The following is a 22,979-nucleotide window of genomic DNA, read 5'->3' as shown; positions in this document are numbered from 1 at the left end:
GCCTCTGCCAGACAGCACTGAAAGAGACAGGAAACAGGTTAAGACTTGTGTTCTGGATTCAATTCACACAGCGCCAATTAAGACTGTTGAGCTGGGACAGCGTTCTCAAACTCGCAGCCCGGCAGCCACTTGCGGCCCGTATAATGATGGGAAGAAATATAATGCAATTTACTTTTTGTTAGTGCATTAGGTTTGCTGTTATATGCACTGTTGAAATAAGTACTTTTAAAAGTAAAGAATGATTTTATAAAAAAGCAAATATGAGCAGAGAAAATAGTTTTGACTAGCAATTAAAAACTAATGTGTACACTTATATCTGCATTTTTATTTTGTTAAATAACAACAAAATCATAGCAGAAGTGCTGCCACATGTCAGGCCAGAAAGAGAAGAGTAGTGTGTTGTTTGGTAGTTCAATGAAAGGTTTCAGTTGGTTAAGAGCGAGAAAAAGTTCACATTTGCAGTTTTGTCTTTTTATACAATATACAATATCAAAACACTACATTTTCATAAATATTTGTGGGTATTTTCTTGTTTTTTGTTTTTCTACTACTTGAACACTAAAGTGGCCCTCCAATAAAATGACAGTGCCAGCAGTGGCCCACAGCTCATTTTTGAGACCCCTGACCTAGAATTTGCAAAGATGTTGCTTAGGTTTTTCTTTTTTGCAACTCTCAAGAAAATATACTTGAACTCATCTCATTCATTTGCTAAATGTATCCTCAACAGCTACTTTTTGACCCAAAGACAACTCATCAACTGCTGCAGTGTGCAGAGAAGGCCAAGCAGGAGGACTGCGTCCGTGTTTCAGGCAGGAAGTCAAATTGCACATTGCTGCACGCGACCAAAATTACTGACCGGCTGAAAATACTGAGCCGGACATGAAAGTCCAAACTTTAGTTGGCCCTGACTTTGTCAGGGTCCTGGGTCTCCTGACCCAGCATGTTTAGTTCTTTGTGACTTTTGTATTATTGTGCTTGTGTGAGTTATTCTATGGTTTCTAGTTTCGATCCCTTGCCCTTCATGTTTCTCTGTGTCCCCTCTGTTCTGTGTAAGTCTGTGTCTGCATGTTTGAGTTTCCTTCTGTCTTTCGGTTCTTAGAGTCCTCTGCCTTATGGTTTATGTCTCTGTGTTTCTTAGTTGCTGTCTCCACCATGTCAAGTTCGCGTCTCTGTGTGATACTTCCTGTTTTACTTTGATGGTCCATGTCTTATGTGAATGTGTCCTGCTTTCCTTGTCTCGTCAGTCCTGATTTCTCCCAGCTGTGCCCTCCTTCTGTGTCTCATTCCCCTCGTTACTTCCCAGTGTTTTTAAACCCTGTGTTTCTCTGAATCAGTGTCGCATCGTCCCTCATGCTGTGTGGATCTCCCTGTGTCTCACTGTGAGTTTAGTTTATGAGTTTCCAGTTTAGTTCGCTTTTGTATGACTTTCTCCTGCCAGCAAATAAAGCTGAGTTCTTTGTGTTTAAACCTCGTGCCTGAGTGCCTGCATTTTGGGTCTAACTCCTGCCTGCCGCACAGCAATTCATGACAGATTTGTGCTACACAATAAGTCAAGCACATGTAATGTACAAACAGGTCTTTCAGTGCCCCCTACTGCCAAATATTCGTACATGCAGAGTGAGACAAAGGCTCACACGAACTTGTTTGGTGTCTACAAACCGTTAACAGAGAGGCAGTAGTTAGTGAGGCTGACCGGTCATTTTGAGGCACAAAGAACACTTCTGGCAGAGGGTAAAAGCTCCAATCAGTTTTGGAAAAAGGGAGTCACAAAAGAGATCATTTCTTTATTTATATGTTACGAAATCCGTTGACTACGGGGTGGTGCGAACATTCACACCCAGAATCTTAGTGGATCCAACATTTTTGTTTTTCAGTACAAAGATGCAACAACTTCCACACTCACACATCAGGGCAAACAGACAGTAACAGTCCAACAAGTGAAGTTTGCCATGAAACAATCGTCCCTAAAAGTCAAAACCTTAAAATTATTTATTAGGCTATTATTATTTTAAATAATATGTGAATATCGTCTGTTCACAGCCATTTAGTGACAAAATGAGTTCATTAAAAGAAAAACTGCAGGCGCATTCAATTCCTTCACTGCAGTATCTGTGTTGCTTATTCTGGTTTAGAATTTGGCGTCGTTGTTAGCGGTTTTCAATATTTAGCAGGCTCTGTATTTCTATCATACACTGCAACATGAAATGCTCTTTTTTTCTGTGAATCTCTAAAGTGACACCGACAGACCTACTGCATCTAAGAGAAGCACCGTGTGACTTTCTGCTCTGCAGAATGTTGCAATTAAACTCACCCGTTTCTGATCAGTCCCTTTAAACTCCGAGCTTTGAGATCATGGACAAGTTTACAGGTTCGCTCAGAGCTGAAGCCAGGGGCGATTCTGGGATCAGAGCTTTGGGGGTGCTGAGCACCCAGAGAGCTGCCCAGCCAGGCAAGATAAACTTTACACGTCACGATGAGACTTCTTCCCCGTCTCAGTCAGTCTCTGCATCTTTAAATGTCTCCAGTTGTCCCGAGTTCCCTCCGACTGTCTCCTTGGTGCATTTAAACCCCTGTTCCTCCCTGTCCTCATCGTCTGTTGTCTTCATCTCCGCTATCAGTCATCATAATTTTACCCTCTCTGTGCAAGTCTGCAAATTTCTTTATTAAATCATAAGATTCTTAAATTCATCAAGTCTCTCTCTGCCTGGGTCCTCGTCACAAAACATGACATCACTGTTTTGTACATTTTAACACAATTTAATCCCCATATTTGTGAAAGAAAAGCAAAACACTTTTTTGAAAAGTCTGTAACAAAACCATCAAATCTGATAAAGGTTATTTAAATGATGCTCATAGTGAGTAAGAAGTAAACTGAGTGCATGTTTTGGACAGAGATTCACTTTTAATGTGTATGTATAATACAGATACATAAAAAACACTCCCAAAACAGAATAAATTATTACAAAATATTAATAAAAAACTATAAAAATGGAGGCAATTTTGCCTGTGGTAGAATGTATACAATGTATGAAAAAATCTTTACTGCAGATACTAATTTAACTAATTTAATAAAACTAATTTTGTGTTGTAAGATTTATGAGTTTCATGCTTTCATAGTGGTACTTGGGAGAGCTTGACATTTTTCTCAGGTGGTACACACTGTAAAAGGTTTGAGAAACACTGATAAGTGTATTTGTGATTAAGATTAAGGAACTGACCTCCCAGCCCATTGTTCCTTCAGTGGGCTGGTTTCAGTCATTGTGCAAATGTCCTGTTTATAAGATTGGGGAAACCTGCAGTCAGCTGAGACTGAAGAAGTCACTTGGCTGAGTGACGAAACGTTTCTCCCACAAAACGCCACGTCCAGATGAACAGAATCAACTTTTGGAGAAGTGTATGTGTGCTTTTGGAAAACATTTAACGCTGCAGTACAGAATCTTTGAAACAAGCTAGCTTAAACCAGTTTTAGAATATAAACAGAGCACTCTGCTTCTCTTTACAGCTCCTCACTCCACCAGGGCTCTGTTTGGCACTTTCTGATAGTGCGCAATTGTGATGTACGTACTGCGGCAGTCATACAGACAACTGGACGGTCCAAAAGTTGGCCTACCTATTACTGGCTGAGGTTTTAGTAGAGTTGTGGCTGAACCACATAAAAATATATCATTAATTTTAATCTCCCCAATCAATGATAATGTTATGTTGGAATGTTGTTAAAGAAGGTCAAAAATGTTTCAACCCAGTTTGTTTTGCAGATTCTGTATAGCAGCTTTAATATAGGAAAAAACAACTTCCAGACTGTATGAGTAAAATCAGGTTTTTTCTCTTTGTCAGTTTAACAGTTTCTGTTTTGCCTGTCACTGTTCCTTGTCTGTTTTCTTACCTGCTTCTTCCTGACCTTGTACTTTCTCCTCACATTCTACTCTTTCTTCTCTCCCTCTTTGGACTGACAATCATACACAAATAGATTTTATTCAATTAGATGAAAAATTACATTAATATGAAAAAATATATATTATTAAGATCACTAACGAAAAGTCCTCTCTCAGTCTACTTTCAACCAAAAGGCAAATAACCAAACCACATGAACATCTAATAAAAGATATAAATATTGAAACACTGATCCAACATTATCCTTTATTGACGGATCATTTGTTGATCTTACACTTTTACCTGAATGTGGCTCCTTTTTTTGAAAAAACTTTCTTATATCCATTATGAACCTGGCTGTCTCTCTGTACACAAACACACACAACAGGAGTTATAAGGTTAATGGGCATTCAGTCAGTTAGCTAGTATCCTTTTTAAACAGGACAGTGGTAACAACAGTAGGCTACGGACAATTTTAAGTTTTAGATTTTAAATAGGCGATATACATTTCAAAGGGAGCAACAGGATGGTCAAATGTAGCTGAATTTACTACAGAGTAGGACGGATTGTAGGGTAGCAAACATCGTTGGAAAACACGTTTTCAACACTGCAGGTTACCTGGGTGTAATGTTTTTCAGCTAAAAAGAAACATGACTCCTATCTAACTACATAAAGAGTAACTTAAGGTTAAATGTTGCTAATATGTCCTGTTTTAATCCAGGCACTCCACCTCCGCTCCGCTGCGTTTCAGCTATGGCAGCAATGGCGCTAGAGCCACAGCAGGGGAGAGCTGGAACAAACCATTTTGGGAGGGGGGGAGGGGTTGTCTATACTTTTGTTGCTAAAATGTTCCGTCTCAACCAAGTACTGTATGCTTTTTATATTTTTAGTAGTGTGTCACACAAACAGCAAATATTGTCAAAAAAAGTAAGAAATCTTTGGGGGTGCTTAATCAAAGCACCCCCAAAAAATGGGCTAAAATCGCCCCTGGCTGAAGCCAAACAAGTCTGGGGACCACTGCTCTGAAGGAGGGGCAACCTGCGGTTTTTCAGTCTCTTATGCCTCCTTTCTTTTGCTGACGTCAGCCATGAGTATTAGGGCCATATTAAGAAAAAATGCATTGAAATGTGGAATTATCCCTGTTGTGTCACGACAAACTGCCACTCTGTTGTACCCTGTACGAAATGCCTTATTTAGACGAGTTAGTGAAACAAATTCATAAGATGTTTTATGCACAAGGCTGTAACCATCGATAACCGTGCACCTGTCCATTATTAGACATTTGATTTTGTGTAAATCCACTCTTCTGAGTTTGTGCGTGTTTGCGTCTGATCTCTTCGACGTTTGAATATGTTTGTGTGCTAAACAGAAATCATTTCCTTGCTTGTACTAAAACGAATTCTGATGTATGCTTTCACTCAGTCAGCGGTTGTCTTGAGACAACAACTCCGCATTTCAACTTAATCTTGAAATTTTCGACATTAAATGATCACTGATAAATATATATTTTAATGTGGTCCTAATACTCCCTCGTAAATATGAGTACATGTGGTTGTGAGACAAAAAAGTGCTTTTTTTTGCAAAATTAAGTTGAAAGTATCATTGTACTGAGGTCTGAAAAGTGCAGTTCAATCAAAAGATAATTAAGCAGATCGACCCTCTGATTCACTCTTTGTAGTGTCCAAATACTAAAAGATCATTTGGAACAAAGGGAATAACTTGGCTCATTTTGTGAGCCACATTTCTAATGTAGACGTGTACAGAGTGTAAGCATTAAAAGACCATAAATGATACAGCAACATTCATGTAAAACGAAATTAAATGAAAAAATAACAGTAACTTATAGATTTGAAAATAAAGGATCTGAAAACAACACTTTTTAAAACAGTATCGTGGGCTGTAGGTTGTCATCAAAAATAGAAAATGGAACTAGGAAATTTTCAATAGCAAACAGTAGCATGCACTAATATTACATCTCCCAACAACAATCCATATTCCAAAGTTTTTGATTAGTGTATTGATTGTTGCGGTGAGCAGACACGTTGCTTTTAAAACCACATGCAGTGTGTGACCATGATTGGCACACTGTGACCTGATTATCTGAGCTGAAACCAGTCAGATGAGATCATTAAGATAAAAACAATAATTCAATGCAATGTCTGAGGTAGCTTAGTCTGTTATAGCTGTTGATATCAGCTCAGCACAAGTAACACACTGTGTCAGGGAACTCCTGTCTGGGAACTAGTGGTTCTAGGTTTGTAGTCATTTAACATCCATCCAACCAACCAACTAACTTAGGACGAAGAAATGTGAGGCTGGTGCAGGCTGGTCAGGTGCATTGGGTCCCATGCTGTCTTTAACTAAATGACTTGGTTCACTTTGTGGCTCGGCTGTATGTGGGCCCACATACAGCCGAGCCACAAATGTTATTTGGGCAGGAGTACCTGTCCCCTGTTAGGCTTAGCAAGTTTCTCCAAGAGTTTCTCCACGAGTAGAGCTTCTAAAGCTTCTAGCTCTACTTGTGGCTGTGAAGGCGGACAGGTTTTTGGTTGCTCTTTTTACCCCACTGGTTTTGAGTGTGTAAATAGCCCCTCTAGTTAGCTTTGGCTGCAATTAACTTGAATAGTAGGTCTCCCATGACAAGATGAAAAAAAATTTATCTGGGATAATGTCTGTGAAGGTCCTCAGTCATCCGGGTCATCGTAGTCAAAGAAGCTTGCAAAGAAAAGTTGCTTGAAGACATTTCACCTCTCATCCGAGAAGCTTCTTCAGATCTAAGGTCAAATGGCCGAGAGTCCCAGATTTAAACCCAGTGGGAGTTTCCCCCCAAAGATGGACAAAAGGACCCCCTGATGACCCTCTAATTACCTGAGCCAAGGTGTGAAAGCGGGTGTGGGTAACAATCAGCCAGGGTTTCGGGTGAGCTCATTGTGAAACCTGGCCCCACTCTATCATGTGAATTCCTGAGGTCCGATGGCCCAGGATGTGAGTGGGCATTAAGGCGTCTGGGGAGGGAACTCAAAACTGGAATATAGATGGCAGACAGTTGGTGTCGTAAACCACCGCCTCTGTTCAAAGATGGTCGCTCACAGTGGACATAGATGGCCTCTTTCACTCCTCTTTCAAACCATCTGTCCTCTCTGTCCAAAATGTGAACATTGGCATCCTCGAAAGAGTGTCCTTTGTCCTTAAGATGCAGATGGACTGCTGAGTCTTGTCCTGTGGAGGTGGCTCTTCTATGTTGTGCCATGCGCTTGTGAAGTGGCTGTTTGGTCTCTCCAATGTAGAGGTCTGGGCATTCCTCGCTACACTGTACAGCATACACCACGTTGTTAAGTTTGTGTTTAGGAGTTTTGTCTTTCGGGTGAACCAGTTTGTGTCTGAGTGTGTTGCTGGGTCTGAAGTACACTGGGATGTCGTGCTTGGAGAAAACTCTCCTGAGTTTCTCTGATACACCGGCTACATAGGGGATGACAACGTTGTTGCGTCTGTCTTTCTTATCCTCCCTCGCTGGTGTCTGATCTTCTTTTCTGTGCATCTTTGCTGACTTTATAAACGCCCAATTAGGATAACCGCATGTTTTGAGTGCTTCCTTTACATGTGTGTGTTCCTTCTTTTTCCCTTCAGGCTTAGAGGGAACATGTTCTGCTCGGTGGTGTAGGGTCTCGATTACCCCAAAATTGTGTTCCAGAGGGTGATGGGAGTCAAAGAGGAGGTACTGGTCCGTGTGTGTGGGCTTCTGGTAAACTTCAATGTTGAGGTTGCCATTCTCTTCAATGTGCACGGCGCAGTCCAGGAAAGGCAAACAGTTATCCTTTGTGTCTTCCCTGGTGAACTTGATGTTTTTATCCACGGCGTTAATGTGCGCAGTGAAGGATTCCACTTCTTGTGTCTTGATTTTGACCCAGGTGTCGTCTACATATCTGTACCAGTTGCTGGGTACTCTTCCTTTGAAAGAGCCAAGAGCCTTCCTTTCCACTTTCTCCAACCTTTACATGGAGGAAGTGGAAAGGTTAAATCTGTCCTGAGGTCTGCCATTTTTTAAATTCCGCTATTTCTCTCAGAAATTTGAGATCAAAATTACGAATGTGTTACCTTTATACTGTCACTAGTTAGTGCAAATAGCTCAATGGGACATAGAAACCTTTAAATTAAATTCCATCACTTGATATATATTCTCAAATAATATCAAAGCTGTGAAAGATGTTTACGGTCAGACTTTTTTGAAAACTGTAATTGTAAATAAATTCAAACAATTGAGCTTCTCTCTCTGTGTTAAATATAAACATAAATATAAACAGTGGCTTGGACAAGGCAAAGAAGCCAAACAGGTTCTCCAAAACCTGTGTTTGAAGTCTGGGTCTGCTGCTCTAAAAAAATTAATATACATAAAGCAAAATTTGTCAAATTAACCAACATGTTAGTTGTAGGGACTGCTGCTGCAGCACCGTCAACAGCAGTAACAGCAACAACTAGTAACAAGACGTCACACTCACAGTAGGAGGCTGTTGATAGCACCATCCATGGAGAAGTGCAACTGATAAGAAACTCAACAACTTTACCAGCCTAAAAAAAACAGTTTCAATATCAGTGATCAAAACAAAATTTAATATATACATAATATATATATGTGCATAATATTATATCTTATTTATTTAAATTAATTTGTTTCATTCAGAAAAGTAAAGAAAATGTAAATGGCCTGTATTTGTATAGCGCTTTACTAGTCCCTAAGGACCCCAAAGCGCTTTACATATCCAGTCATCCACTCATTCACACACACATTCACACACTGGTGATGGCAAGCTACATTGTAGCCACAGCTGCCCTGGGGCGCACTGACAGAGGCGAGGCTGCCGGACACTGGCGCCACCGGGCCCTCTGACCACCACCAGTAGGCAACGGGTGAAGTGTCTTGCCCAAGGACACAACGACCGAGACTGACCAAGCCGGGGCTCGAACCGGCAACCTTCTGTAATCAGTTATGGGACAACGCATTTTAAAGATGCACAGGTCTCAGCAAAAGAGATATGTGAACAAATGAAGACTGAAGCCGTCGTACTCGACCAGAACAGGGTGCAAACCAGAAAAGGCCATTTTGCCAAGAGGCTGATATTGATGGAAATGTGCTGCCTACAGAGATGGAGAGCCTTCCTGAATTCCCCAAAGCAATGATGACTTCATTGTATCCACAGAACGGAGTTCCAAGCTCGAATGAATAAATAACTACTTGATATCTTCCATCACACAGGAGACGAGTGGACATCATATTTCTTGCAATGATGTAATAAATGACTTTGCTTCTAGAAAAACTAGAAAACAGGTTCAAAGAAGAAGGAGGAGAACTGAGGAAAAGTAGAGTTATGTTTAATTTCTAAACCGTGTTTGATATCTTGTTTTGGGAAGCTCAGGTAGATATTATTGGCTCGTCATTCAAACCCTTTTTACTGCAAACAGCACAGTGCAATACTCATTACACTAGAGTTTAAAATCTGACATTTTACTTGATGCCAGAAGAGAGTCCTGAGTGTTGTTTTACATTTTAAAAAATTCAAATTTAAAAATATGTACAGTTTGAATATAGATACAGTCACCTAACACTATATAACAAATTCAAATCAGCTGCAACAAAAGGCTAATACACACATTAATGAATCAGTAATTAAGGTCAGTAACATCATGTAAATGATCCTGATTTCATTTTGGGTACTTTAGGTGAAGTCTGATGCTCAAAGCTTTGCAGATTACTTACAAAGTAAGTTGATTGAGGAGGATCGTGACTTTAAAGTGTTTAAATATTTGTTTAGCCAGTTGGAAAAAAAGTAGACAACATTGTTTAAACTAGTATGCAGACATCGTACACTGCGTTTATTTCACTATATTTATTTATTAATTTCAAAGGTCAATTTATAAAATACTTTTAATTATTCACCAAAACGAATTCTTCAAGTTTGATTCTGGTTTATTTTTAAGGACAATAAATGTTTGCATTAGGTTTTACTTTATAGAAGATAATGAAATCTGAAAACAAATTTATGACAGTTTGAGTCATGGATGAAAACATGGCTAATGACATCGTCAATTAATTTTTAAATGATACAATTTACATTTTTATTATAAAAAATTGTAAATATCCAAAGTGTTTCATGTAAAATTAAAGGGGAGTCAGTGAGGAGCAAAGGCACCACATAGCAGAACAATTTTCTAAATTAAAGCACAGGAGCCTTTTTTATAAACCCCCACAAAGAAAAGACATCTCCACCTTTTTAATGTAAACATGTTTTGTTCAGGTACATCGTGTACATTTGGTCTAAAAATGTGTTTTTTTCCAACACATTTAGTTCTTTGAAAGATCTTCAACGAGAAATTTCTCATTTGCCAAAAGGATTTGATAGAAGATGTCTTTGCAGGCTGCACTGGCTTTCAGGGGACCACTGTAGAGCTCCCTCATCCTGTCCTGAGGGGTGGGCAGAGCTCTAATTCTGTCATATTGTTCTTGGTCAATAACTTTATTGTCTTGGAGCTCATCCAAAATGGGTGCGATGTTGCTCACTCTCTGGATCAGCTGGACTCTGTGTTTGTCCACAAAATGCCTTCCTGGAGAAAAAGGAAAGAAACGCCAATAAAAGTTTGGGGTTGTTCATCATGTGAAATTTTTTTATAAGTTTTTATATTTTTTTTAAATTTCTGTACAAAGGCTTTTTGTGTAGTTTGTATTATTAGAGTTCACAGGTGGCTGCAGCTGCCAGCTGTCTGTTTGTTATCACCACAGTGAGTCTGAGTCACTGAGCTGGACTTCTTCACTGTGAATGTGGTGTTGGTCCACTCTGAAGCATTTTCAGTACAAACAGCATCATTTGACAGAACAAATTATTTGCTTTCTGACCAACAGTGTTTTTCACTGTGTGTAATTTATCCTAACAGACCACCTAAAAAGTAATTGCTCCAATTTTAATCAAGTTTTATTGATTTTCTGTTGATTATTAAGGATGCAGTCTATTTAATAATAGCATACTAACTAGTATTAACAGATACTCGTAAAATATGGGAAAAAAAGAAACAAACGAACAGTAGCAGGTAAAGTCGAGATTTCAAAGTAGAACTTCATGAACCCACAGTGGGTACACCCATCTATGCTGTATCCTCGTGCTTCTCTTTCTGCTAAGCTAATCTAAATGGTGCTGTTTTAACATTAGACTGCAGGAACACCACAAAGCACACGTCATCAAAATCTCAAAGACTTACTTTCATTTCTGTGCCTCACAGTGCACACATCTTTTTTTTTCATTACTCTTGACCTCAGGCTAAGTTATAGTTTGAGTCAGGATCAGTTACAGGGAGAGGACTTCATGCTGCACCTACCGTCTGCCATTGTACATCCACCAGATGCTCCAGCTGAGCCACTCGAGGCTGGAATAAGCAGAGGTAAAAAAAAAAAACTATATTGATTAATAGTGATGATGATGTTTTAGAATATAAACAACTTCCTTCTGTCCACAGGATGAAGGGCTACTCAGTTTTAAAACTGCACCTTATTTGTTTCCAGGTGGTTGAAAACAATGAACGTACATCAGCCCATCGGCTGATGTACCAGAAAACATTAAAACCAACTAAATCATGGTTCTTCTTTAGGTTATTAATATTTGGCTCCACTGAACATACACTGATAAGCTCATTTCAGGATAAGGTTCTCTTATCTTTTCTTTATTTTATTCGATCCATTGCTAATAAAACATTGCTAATAAAAATAGCACGCTGCCCTAGTAACCAATGTGCTGATTACAACTGAGAATAGCTGAGAAAATGTGACCCCTTCAGACAGAAACCATGATATTTATTCAAAGGCTCGCTTTGATTAAAATCGTTTCAGCTTTCATTGGTTTCCAGCTTTTAAAATTAAAAACTGAGCTGCAAATCTGCAAAAAACAACACCTCTGCACGTTATCCATTTACATACATACTGAGAATGTTATTCTCTGCCTTTGTTTAGTGTTTTACGGCTTTTTTCTGTTGTTTTTATATTTTGGGACAATAAAGACGAGTTTCCACTCGTGAACTTCTTTAGTCAAAGCACAAGGCACAATAATTTAGACTAAAATTTAAGCTTGTGTCATTTTGATAAACAATACGGAACTCACCGTCAGTGGAACCACGTTTTGAGGACTGTCCACCTGTAGCGTTCTCTGCGGAAATGAGGAAGACGCAGTGTTAGAGTTTGATGTGTGATGAAAGTGTGATGGAGCTAAGAGCAGTAATATTAAAATCCCATACATGTAATGTTACAGGCATTAAAGAACTATTGGAGGTTAAACTCAGTAACCCTCACAGCCTGCACGTATAATGGCTTCAGCTCCACATTTATACAGAAGAATGAAGCAGCAGCAGCTCCATCCGCGCTATCAGGACATTTTATATGATTGTTATTACACAAGAAGTCAAGACTTTAATTTGTAATGTGAAACTGGAGTTGTGGAGCTGAACTTCTTAGCCGCTGAGACCTACGCTTTTTAATTTATTTTTTTATTTTATTAAGCTCTCTCTCTCTCATAAACCTGCACCTTATTCCACAACGTTTTTCTTCAACCGAGGTCTTTAATCCTGTCAAACCGCATGACATCTGCAGACAGAGGCGGTGAAAATGATCAATCTGCGGAAGCAACATCTGGAACACTGTGGAATTACACTGGGAACAAATCTAACCCGTTAAGCTGAAACACCGTCGTGGAAATATGTTGTAGGCAACTCGCACAAGGTCGCCTAACTGCGTTTTAAAACTGCGATTGGGGAGTAAAATGTTCTCGGACAGTGTATGGATCTGTGACTGTTAGCTGTTATAAACGGGGACTGGGGGTAAAATCGAGAGGCTCTGAAGAACGAAAGTGAAACTGAAAAAAGAGCAAAGACGAGCGGGAAGTTTTTTATTTGTTTTGTTTTGTTTTTTAAACATTTTTGCTTCCGTTTTAAACTTTATTTGCTGTATAGATGTGCGTATACGTCAGCGGTCCTGCCAGTAGTTGCTCATTATTCGGCGATCAGCCGTTAGGTTTCGCTCTGTACGATACAATAATCTAACACTCAGTCTTCAAACCCTGTCACCGAGCTACCGCAGCGGTTTGTGCTGGTTTAAAATATGAAACTAATCAGAGATTCTTACCTCTGCGCTGCTGTCGATCTGATTCGGGATCTCCAGAACCACCGAAGCGCCTTCTCCGCGGTAAAGCCGGCTGTTCCCTTCTACTTCCTCTTTTTTACATTACGCGCGCACTTTTCACGTTTTCTCTGCAGTCTAGAAGCAGATGGAGGCGTGGTTTCAGACCATATGTTGTGCCAAAGAGTGATTCGTTCAGTGTTTCATTTTTTAGGTACTTTGGGTGAAGTTTGATGCTCAAATCTTCGCAGATTAAGTTGATTAAGGAGTTGAAAGTGTTTACATATTTGTTTAGCCACTTTGAAAAAGTCATGTAACCTCCCAAGAGCCTCCAAACATCCAAACGATTTAAACCTGAACAGAAACACATGGTAGGCGGTCCTGTTCGATTATTAATCACCAGAGGATGGTAATGTCATGGTAATCTAGGGCGCACTGGCCTTAGATTTGATGGTAGGCTGAAGGTTTCAAACTTTGATCCTCGTGCTTCTCTTTCAGCTAATCTAATCTAATTAATGCTATTTAAACATATGTTAGGGTGTAGGGACACAACAAAGCCACGTCACCAAAATATCAAACACTTAATTTCTGTGAATCCAGCGGACATGTTTTTGTTTTTTACGCTTGACCGTATCTTAAGTTATAGTTTAAATCAGGATCAGTTACAGGGGAGGTCTTCACCTACCGCCTGCTGTTTTACTTCCACCAGCTGCTCCAGCTGACTCACTCGAGGCTGAAACAAGCGGAAAGAAAAAAGTATGTTGATTATTATAATAACAATCTTTAATAGTATAATTATGTGATCATGTTTTGGACTGATAGAATAAATAACTCCCTTCTATTCACAGGATAAAAGGCTACTCGCAGTTTTAAAATGCTTTAAAAATGTCGTAAAATAAAGTTCACCTCATTTGTTTCTAATTGGTTGAAAAACTTAAATGATGCGTTTATGTACCAGAAGTCATTAAAAAAGTGTCTTCTTTAGGTTAGTACTATCTGGCTCCAGTGGAGATACATGTATGTAAACTGCCTTCAGACCCAACCTGTGTAAAGTTGTTTCATAGTAAACAGGTTGAATGTTGTGCACTTTCAAGATAAAAAGAGTAAAAATGATTATGCAGGCACAGCGCAACGACGTGGGCCAGTGATGTGTTTTTGAAACACTGTAGGATCAGGTCATAGTTGCGTTTCTTCTTTGTGTAAGAGCCTTTTATGCTTTTGTGTCTGTTGTTGCACATTTAGACAAACTCTGCACGAGGAAAACAACTGGTTAAATGTACAGATCGATACGTCCACGCGCCCTGTTTCCACTGAAAACGCAACAATATGTCACCGCTTGGAAGAGAAGAGAAGACATATGGACACATTTCGCATTTGAAAAGTAAGAGCACAGAAAACCTTTATAGACTTTAATCAACCGAATCAGCTTTAGAATTAGTCTATGATAATCTTCCGATATTTAGTCAACTAAAGCTAAAAGAATTTAGACAAAAATTATGATTAAAACTAAATCAAATGTTGCTGTCAAAAGTAGCACTGGCCTATACTGTGAAATGTCGGTAAAGAAGAAAGGAAAACAGCAAATCAGCCTCGTCCCATCGTCAGAAAGGTAAAGCAGCGCAGAAACTCACTGTCAGCGGGAGCAGGTTTTGAGGATTTTCCACCTGTAGCTTCCTCTGCAAAAATGAAGACACAGTGTTAGAGTCCGATCCCTGTGATGGTGTTTCAGTGGATCACACAGAGACGAACAGTAGTATTAAAATATCATACATGGGTGTAATGTTACAGGCTTTGAAGAGCAAGTGACCCTCACAGCCTTCACGTACTATAGCTTTATTTCCACATCTATACAGAGGAATGACGTATCTCAGCTCCATCAGAGCTATCAGGACATTTTATAAGGTTATTATTACTCAAGAAGTCGAAGTCCAGACTTATCGTGGGACTGGAGTTATGGAACTGAACGTCTGATCCTTTTTTTAGGTACTTTACCACTTTATCTCTCTCTGTCTCCCTCTTTTTTTTAATCTCTTCCTTTAGAATGCATGGGTTTTTCAGCGCACTGTGACAGCTGTTGTGCCAAAGTAGGTATCCCCCACAAAATGTGTCCCCCCTTGTCGCCAGCATAGGCCGGGCACGGAGTGTGGATCCAGTTTACTCCGCCTCCATTACAATTAGACGTGGAAGTAGTGATGTTTTAGTTTTGTGGAAAAGTGAAAAAGAGTGTCGTTACATTACCATTCAGTTTGAGGGTTACAACAGAAAATTATATATTTATATATTTATTGCTCTCACTTGGTATCGGTCCAGGTTATTTTAACAAACGAAGGACATTTTGCCTTGCGATGTTGCTCACTCTCTGGATCAGCTGGACTCTGTGTTTGTCCACAAAATGCCTTCCTGGAGAAAAAGGAAAGAAACGCCAATAAAAGTTTGGGGTTGTTCATCATGTGAAATTTTTTTATAAGTTTTTATATTTTTTTTAAATTTCTGTACAAAGGCTTTTTGTGTAGTTTGTATTATTAGAGTTCACAGGTGGCTGCAGCTGCCAGCTGTCTGTTTGTTATCACCACAGTGAGTCTGAGTCACTGAGCTGGACTTCTTCACTGTGAATGTGGTGTTGGTCCACTCTGAAGCATTTTCAGTACAAACAGCATCATTTGACAGAACAAATTATTTGCTTTCTGACCAACAGTGTTTTTCACTGTGTGTAATTTATCCTAACAGACCACCTAAAAAGTAATTGCTCCAATTTTAATCAAGTTTTATTGATTTTCTGTTGATTATTAAGGATGCAGTCTATTTAATAATAGCATACTAACTAGTATTAACAGATACTCGTAAAATATGGGAAAAAAAGAAACAAACGAACAGTAGCAGGTAAAGTCGAGATTTCAAAGTAGAACTTCATGAACCCACAGTGGGTACACCCATCTATGCTGTATCCTCGTGCTTCTCTTTCTGCTAAGCTAATCTAAATGGTGCTGTTTTAACATTAGACTGCAGGAACACCACAAAGCACACGTCATCAAAATCTCAAAGACTTACTTTCATTTCTGTGCCTCACAGTGCACACATCTTTTTTTTTCATTACTCTTGACCTCAGGCTAAGTTATAGTTTGAGTCAGGATCAGTTACAGGGAGAGGACTTCATGCTGCACCTACCGTCTGCCATTGTACATCCACCAGATGCTCCAGCTGAGCCACTCGAGGCTGGAATAAGCAGAGGTAAAAAAAAAAAACTATATTGATTAATAGTGATGATGATGTTTTAGAATATAAACAACTTCCTTCTGTCCACAGGATGAAGGGCTACTCAGTTTTAAAACTGCACCTTATTTGTTTCCAGGTGGTGAAAACAATGAACGTACATCAGCCCATCGGCTGATGTACCAGAAAACATTAAAACCAACTAAATCATGGTTCTTCTTTAGGTTATTAATATTTGGCTCCACTGAACATACACTGATAAGCTCATTTCAGGATAAGGTTCTCTTATCTTTTCTTTATTTTATTCGATCCATTGCTAATAAAACATTGCTAATAAAAATAGCACGCTGCCCTAGTAACCAATGTGCTGATTACAACTGAGAATAGCTGAGAAAATGTGACCCCTTCAGACAGAAACCATGATATTTATTCAAAGGCTCGCTTTGATTAAAATCGTTTCAGCTTTCATTGGTTTCCAGCTTTTAAAATTAAAAACTGAGCTGCAAATCTGCAAAAAACAACACCTCTGCACGTTATCCATTTACATACATACTGAGAATGTTATTCTCTGCCTTTGTTTAGTGTTTTACGGCTTTTTTCTGTTGTTTTTATATTTTGGGACAATAAAGACGAGTTTCCACTCGTGAACTTCTTTAGTCAAAGCACAAGGCACAATAATTTAGACTAAAATTTAAGCTTGTGTCATTTTGATAAACAATACGGAACTCACCGTCAGTGGAACCACGTTTTGAGGACTGTCCACCTGTAGCGTTCTCTGCGGAAATGAGGAAGACGCAGTGTTAGAGTTTGATGTGTGATGAAAGTGTGATGGAGCTAAGAGCAGTAATATTAAAATCCCATACATGTAATGTTACAGGCATTAAAGAACTATTGGAGGTTAAACTCAGTAACCCTCACAGCCTGCACGTATAATGGCTTCAGCTCCACATTTATACAGAAGAATGAAGCAGCAGCAGCTCCATCCGCGCTATCAGGACATTTTATATGATTGTTATTACACAAGAAGTCAAGACTTTAATTTGTAATGTGAAACTGGAGTTGTGGAGCTGAACTTCTTAGCCGCTGAGACCTACGCTTTTTAATTTATTTTTTTATTTTATTAAGCTCTCTCTCTCTCATAAACCTGCACCTTATTCCACAACGTTTTTCTTCAACCGAGGTCTTTAATCCTGTCAAACCGCATGACATCTGCAGACAGAGGCGGTGAAAATGATCAATCTGCGGAAGCAACATCTGGAACACTGTGGAATTACACTGGGAACAAATCTAACCCGTTAAGCTGAAACACCGTCGTGGAAATATGTTGTAGGCAACTCGCACAAGGTCGCCTAACTGCGTTTTAAAACTGCGATTGGGGAGTAAAATGTTCTCGGACAGTGTATGGATCTGTGACTGTTAGCTGTTATAAACGGGGACTGGGGGTAAAATCGAGAGGCTCTGAAGAACGAAAGTGAAACTGAAAAAAGAGCAAAGACGAGCGGGAAGTTTTTTATTTGTTTTGTTTTGTTTTTTAAACATTTTTGCTTCCGTTTTAAACTTTATTTGCTGTATAGATGTGCGTATACGTCAGCGGTCCTGCCAGTAGTTGCTCATTATTCGGCGATCAGCCGTTAGGTTTCGCTCTGTACGATACAATAATCTAACACTCAGTCTTCAAACCCTGTCACCGAGCTACCGCAGCGGTTTGTGCCGGGTTTAAAATATGAAACTAATCAGAGATTCTTACCTCTGCGCTGCTGTCGATCTGATTCGGGATCTCCAGAACCACCGAAGCGCCTTCTCCGCGGTAAAGCCGGCTGTTCCCTTCTACTTCCTCTTTTTTACATTACGCGCGCACTTTTCACGTTTTCTCTGCAGTCTAGAAGCAGATGGAGGCGTGGTTTCAGACCATATGTTGTGCCAAAGAGTGATTCGTTCAGTGTTTCATTTTTTAGGTACTTTGGGTGAAGTTTGATGCTCAAATCTTCGCAGATTAAGTTGATTAAGGAGTTGAAAGTGTTTACATATTTGTTTAGCCACTTTGAAAAAGTCATGTAACCTCCTAAGACCCGAACGCTTGATTGGGACCTGATGAATGTGAAAACAAAGAATTATCTTTTTACCTATTTTGCTCTGCAATGGCCCGATAATCACATATGAGGACATTCGTTTTAAATTTCGATAGAACAGTGGCAGTATAATGTCCCCGTAGCCCCGTAAGTGGATATCAGGCCCTTGTAGAGCAAAATTTAGTAGTGTGGTCTAGACAACCCAAAATGTGTGGACGCCAGGTCCTATAGGAGGTAAATGCATCATTTAAAATATTGTGCAGAAATTGTTCCCAGTGTTTTACCACTATATTTATTTCTGAATGAATATTCTGATTTTCTGCCTCTCTGCCCCCCCCCCCCCCCCCGTCCCTCCATAATGTACACTGCATTATTATTTTCATAAATCATTTGATAAAAATGAAGATTTTATGTCAAAGGTCAAATTATAAAACGTTTTAAGTAATGATCAAAATTAATTGTTAGGACAAGAAAAAAGTTGAATTTTGGTTTATTTTTTTAAGGATAGAAAATCTCTCTCATTATGTTTCAAATTACAATAAGATGATGACATTTAAAAACAGATTAATGAGGCTTTGGATGATTTATGGATAAAACTCATTCCCAACGTCACGACTCCACGATTCTGGGCCGTGACGTTGAACCCCCACAAAGAAAAGACATCTCCACCTTTCTAACGTAAACATGTTGTGTTCTGGTAGATCATGTGTATTTGGTCAAAAAACTGTTTTTTCAACACATTTAATCCTGTTGACGGAGCTCATCAACGAGAAATTTCTCATTTGCCAAAAGGATTTTATAGAAGATGTCTTTGCAGGCTGCACTGGCTTGCAGGGGACCACTGTAGAGCTCCCTCATCCTGTCCTGAGCGGTAGGCAGAGCTCTAATTCTGGCATATTGTTCTTGGTTGATAACTTCATTGTCTTGGAGCTCATCCAAAATGGGTGCGATGTTGCTCACTCTCTGGATCAGCTGGACTCTGTGTTTATCCACGAAGTGCTTTCCTGGAGAAAAAAAAGGAAAGAAATACAATAAAAGTTTAGGGTTGTTTATCATCTGAAGTTTGTATTCACTTTAATTAAAATTCATTACATGTTAAACACATTCGTTCCTTTTGATCGACTATTTAAATAGAACATAAATGATATCTTTCCTTTTTTCATGCAGACATTTAAAGATTATTGTGTCAAGTTAATGTTGCAGTTTTCTCTTTTATTATCAAGAAATGAGGAGCTGCATGCACAAGGCCTCAGGCACAAAGGTGAGAAGTAACGAAGTACAAATACAAATGTATTTTACCCGAGTCTTACTTTTTCTGACTACTTATTACTTTTACTCCCTACATTTATTAACAAATATCTGTAATTTCTACTTCTTGCATTTTCTAAACCGGCTCGTTTTGCTTTAACGCATTTTGGTCGAGTTATTATTTCGTCACTGCGAGCCTCCAAACATCCAAACGATTTAAACCTGAACAGAAACACATGGTAGGCGGTCCTGTTCGATTATTAATCACCAGAGGATGGTAATGTCATGGTAATCTAGGGCGCACTGGCCTTAGATTTGATGGTAGGCTGAAGGTTTCAAACTTTGATCCTCGTGCTTCTCTTTCAGCTAATCTAATCTAATTAATGCTATTTAAACATATGTTAGGGTGTAGGGACACAACAAAGCCACGTCACCAAAATATCAAACACTTAATTTCTGTGAATCCAGCGGACATGTTTTTGTTTTTTACGCTTGACCGTATCTTAAGTTATAGTTTAAATCAGGATCAGTTACAGGGGAGGTCTTCACCTACCGCCTGCTGTTTTACTTCCACCAGCTGCTCCAGCTGACTCACTCGAGGCTGAAACAAGCGGAAAGAAAAAAGTATGTTGATTATTATAATAACAATCTTTAATAGTATAATTATGTGATCATGTTTTGGACTGATAGAATAAATAACTCCCTTCTATTCACAGGATAAAAGGCTACTCGCAGTTTTAAAATGCTTTAAAAATGTCGTAAAATAAAGTTCACCTCATTTGTTTCTAATTGGTTGAAAAACTTAAATGATGCGTTTATGTACCAGAAGTCATTAAAAAAGTGTCTTCTTTAGGTTAGTACTATCTGGCTCCAGTGGAGATACATGTATGTAAACTGCCTTCAGACCCAACCTGTGTAAAGTTGTTTCATAGTAAACAGGTTGAATGTTGTGCACTTTCAAGATAAAAAGAGTAAAAATGATTATGCAGGCACAGCGCAACGACGTGGGCCAGTGATGTGTTTTTGAAACACTGTAGGATCAGGTCATAGTTGCGTTTCTTCTTTGTGTAAGAGCCTTTTATGCTTTTGTGTCTGTTGTTGCACATTTAGACAAACTCTGCACGAGGAAAACAACTGGTTAAATGTACAGATCGATACGTCCACGCGCCCTGTTTCCACTGAAAACGCAACAATATGTCACCGCTTGGAAGAGAAGAGAAGACATATGGACACATTTCGCATTTGAAAAGTAAGAGCACAGAAAACCTTTATAGACTTTAATCAACCGAATCAGCTTTAGAATTAGTCTATGATAATCTTCCGATATTTAGTCAACTAAAGCTAAAAGAATTTAGACAAAAATTATGATTAAAACTAAATCAAATGTTGCTGTCAAAAGTAGCACTGGCCTATACTGTGAAATGTCGGTAAAGAAGAAAGGAAAACAGCAAATCAGCCTCGTCCCATCGTCAGAAAGGTAAAGCAGCGCAGAAACTCACTGTCAGCGGGAGCAGGTTTTGAGGATTTTCCACCTGTAGCTTCCTCTGCAAAAATGAAGACACAGTGTTAGAGTCCGATCCCTGTGATGGTGTTTCAGTGGATCACACAGAGACGAACAGTAGTATTAAAATATCATACATGGGTGTAATGTTACAGGCTTTGAAGAGCAAGTGACCCTCACAGCCTTCACGTACTATAGCTTTATTTCCACATCTATACAGAGGAATGACGTATCTCAGCTCCATCAGAGCTATCAGGACATTTTATAAGGTTATTATTACTCAAGAAGTCGAAGTCCAGACTTATCGTGGGACTGGAGTTATGGAACTGAACGTCTGATCCTTTTTTTAGGTACTTTACCACTTTATCTCTCTCTGTCTCCCTCTTTTTTTTAATCTCTTCCTTTAGAATGCATGGGTTTTTCAGCGCACTGTGACAGCTGTTGTGCCAAAGTAGGTATCCCCCACAAAATGTGTCCCCCCTTGTCGCCAGCATAGGCCGGGCACGGAGTGTGGATCCAGTTTACTCCGCCTCCATTACAATTAGACGTGGAAGTAGTGATGTTTTAGTTTTGTGGAAAAGTGAAAAAGAGTGTCGTTACATTACCATTCAGTTTGAGGGTTACAACAGAAAATTATATATTTATATATTTATTGCTCTCACTTGGTATCGGTCCAGGTTATTTTAACAAACGAAGGACATTTTGCCTGATAATTATTTTTATCCTCCTGTAACTTTAGTGTATAAAGAGCTAAAATATCCAAAATGTCAAGAGTAGTTAGTCGTTATAAGAATTGCTTGTGAACTAAAAATCAAGAATGTGGGATACGGGTTGTCCGTGGATTGGACAGCCCAGCGTGTGGTCCCGACGCAGGGGAGACGAATTCTGTCGGGGAGACCTACGTTGACACCGCCAATCACTCTTTCTCTTTCCCTCGTTTTCATGTTAAACCCGCTGGTAAATTTCATCTGTGCGCACGCGCCAAGCGCAGGGCGCCAGTGCCTGAACTACGTCATATCTAGAGAGGTCTGTCATTTCCAGGGTCTGGCAGCCGATTAATGCGGAACTTATGCCAGCATTATCTCTCCATTCTGGCTAGCGTTAATGACACCAACACGATGCAAATATGTTGCAGTCCTTCTGTAAGGGTGTAGCTTCGGCACAAAGTTTCCTTGTACACATTTGTAAATGTTACACGCGAACGGCGCATAAAGTAGCTGCTCTAATTACGCTCGGTCGCGACCTAAACTTCACTTTTAGTCTGCAGATCGGGAGTAAAACGTGCTCGGACACGTATGAAAGAGTGACTCTGTTCGCTGTTATTAAATAAACGCTGAAAAACAACCGAGAGTCTCTGGTCAGATAAGAAAAATGAAAGTGAAACTGGCTGTTTTCTTTTAATTCAGTTTCAAAGTTCATTTACTGTATAAATGTGCGGATCTCTCATCATCTCCGTCAATTTACTCATTATTACTCGATCGGCCGTTAAGTCTTCGCTCTGCAGCATCCCAACGCTCAGCCATCATTAAACCCTGTCCTCCGCCTGTGCAGGTTTTAGGCTTTATCGATGCAGAATCACAGTCGTTGATCTTACCAAGTTCTTTGGCCTCGTCGCTGCAGCCGATCTGTTTCAGGATCTCGAGAGCCACGGTCAGAGCCCCCTCCTCAGTAAAAGTAGACACCAGCGCGTCTGTGACCTGCAGACGGCTTTTGTCTTCCACCTTGTTGCGTTTTACGCGCGGCTGTTCTCTGCGGTCCAGAAGCTGGTGACAGAACTTCTCAAAGTCCCCCTTTGTCAAGTCGTCCAGAGCGTCTGCCACAGCGGATTTGATAGTTTTGGCCATTCTTCACCGAGATCCAAAACTGCACCTCTGATTGTAACCGCTGTTGCTTTCCGGTGTGGTATCAGAGTAGTTATGTAAAGCTGTTTTGA

At 39.6% G+C, this 22,979-nt stretch overlaps 1 protein-coding gene across 1 annotated transcript; it reads right to left on the bottom strand.

Moving 5' to 3' along the window:
- Positions 1-9,776: 9,776 nt before the first annotated feature.
- On the bottom strand, positions 9,777-22,979 carry LOC134635559 (apoptosis-associated speck-like protein containing a CARD). The gene is made up of 12 exons (XM_063484935.1): positions 22,641-22,979; positions 21,045-21,089; positions 20,099-20,146; positions 19,042-19,301; positions 16,959-17,003; positions 16,184-16,231; positions 15,314-15,320; positions 14,650-14,694; positions 13,704-13,751; positions 12,009-12,053; positions 11,233-11,280; positions 9,777-10,467 (listed from the first exon to the last, which is right to left on the bottom strand). Exons 1-12 carry the CDS (start codon positions 22,888-22,890, stop codon positions 10,208-10,210), a joined length of 1,149 nt encoding a protein of 382 aa, XP_063341005.1. The 5' UTR covers positions 22,891-22,979; the 3' UTR covers positions 9,777-10,207.

The sequence above is a fragment of the Pelmatolapia mariae genome, linkage group LG10_11 (assembly GCF_036321145.2).
Source record: "Pelmatolapia mariae isolate MD_Pm_ZW linkage group LG10_11, Pm_UMD_F_2, whole genome shotgun sequence".
NCBI classification, from domain to species: Eukaryota; Metazoa; Chordata; class Actinopteri; order Cichliformes; family Cichlidae; genus Pelmatolapia; species Pelmatolapia mariae.
This window is presented reverse-complemented; position numbering and strand designations above follow the sequence as displayed.

What these genes read in the sequence shown, in the direction of transcription:
- LOC134635559 (XM_063484935.1), bottom strand. Translation starts at nt 22,890, where the DNA reads ATGGCCAAAACTATCAAATCCGCTGTGGCAGACGCTCTGGACGACTTG. An exon ending in TGGAAGTAAAACAGCAGGCG is followed by an intron (nt 19,302 to 20,098) that starts GTAGGTGAAGAC and finishes TTTTTTCTCCAG; the next exon opens with GAAAGCACTTCGTGGATAAA. An exon ending in AAAACGTGGTTCCACTGACG is followed by an intron (nt 11,281 to 12,008) that starts GTGAGTTCCGTA and finishes TGCTTATTCCAG; the next exon opens with CCTCGAGTGGCTCAGCTGGA.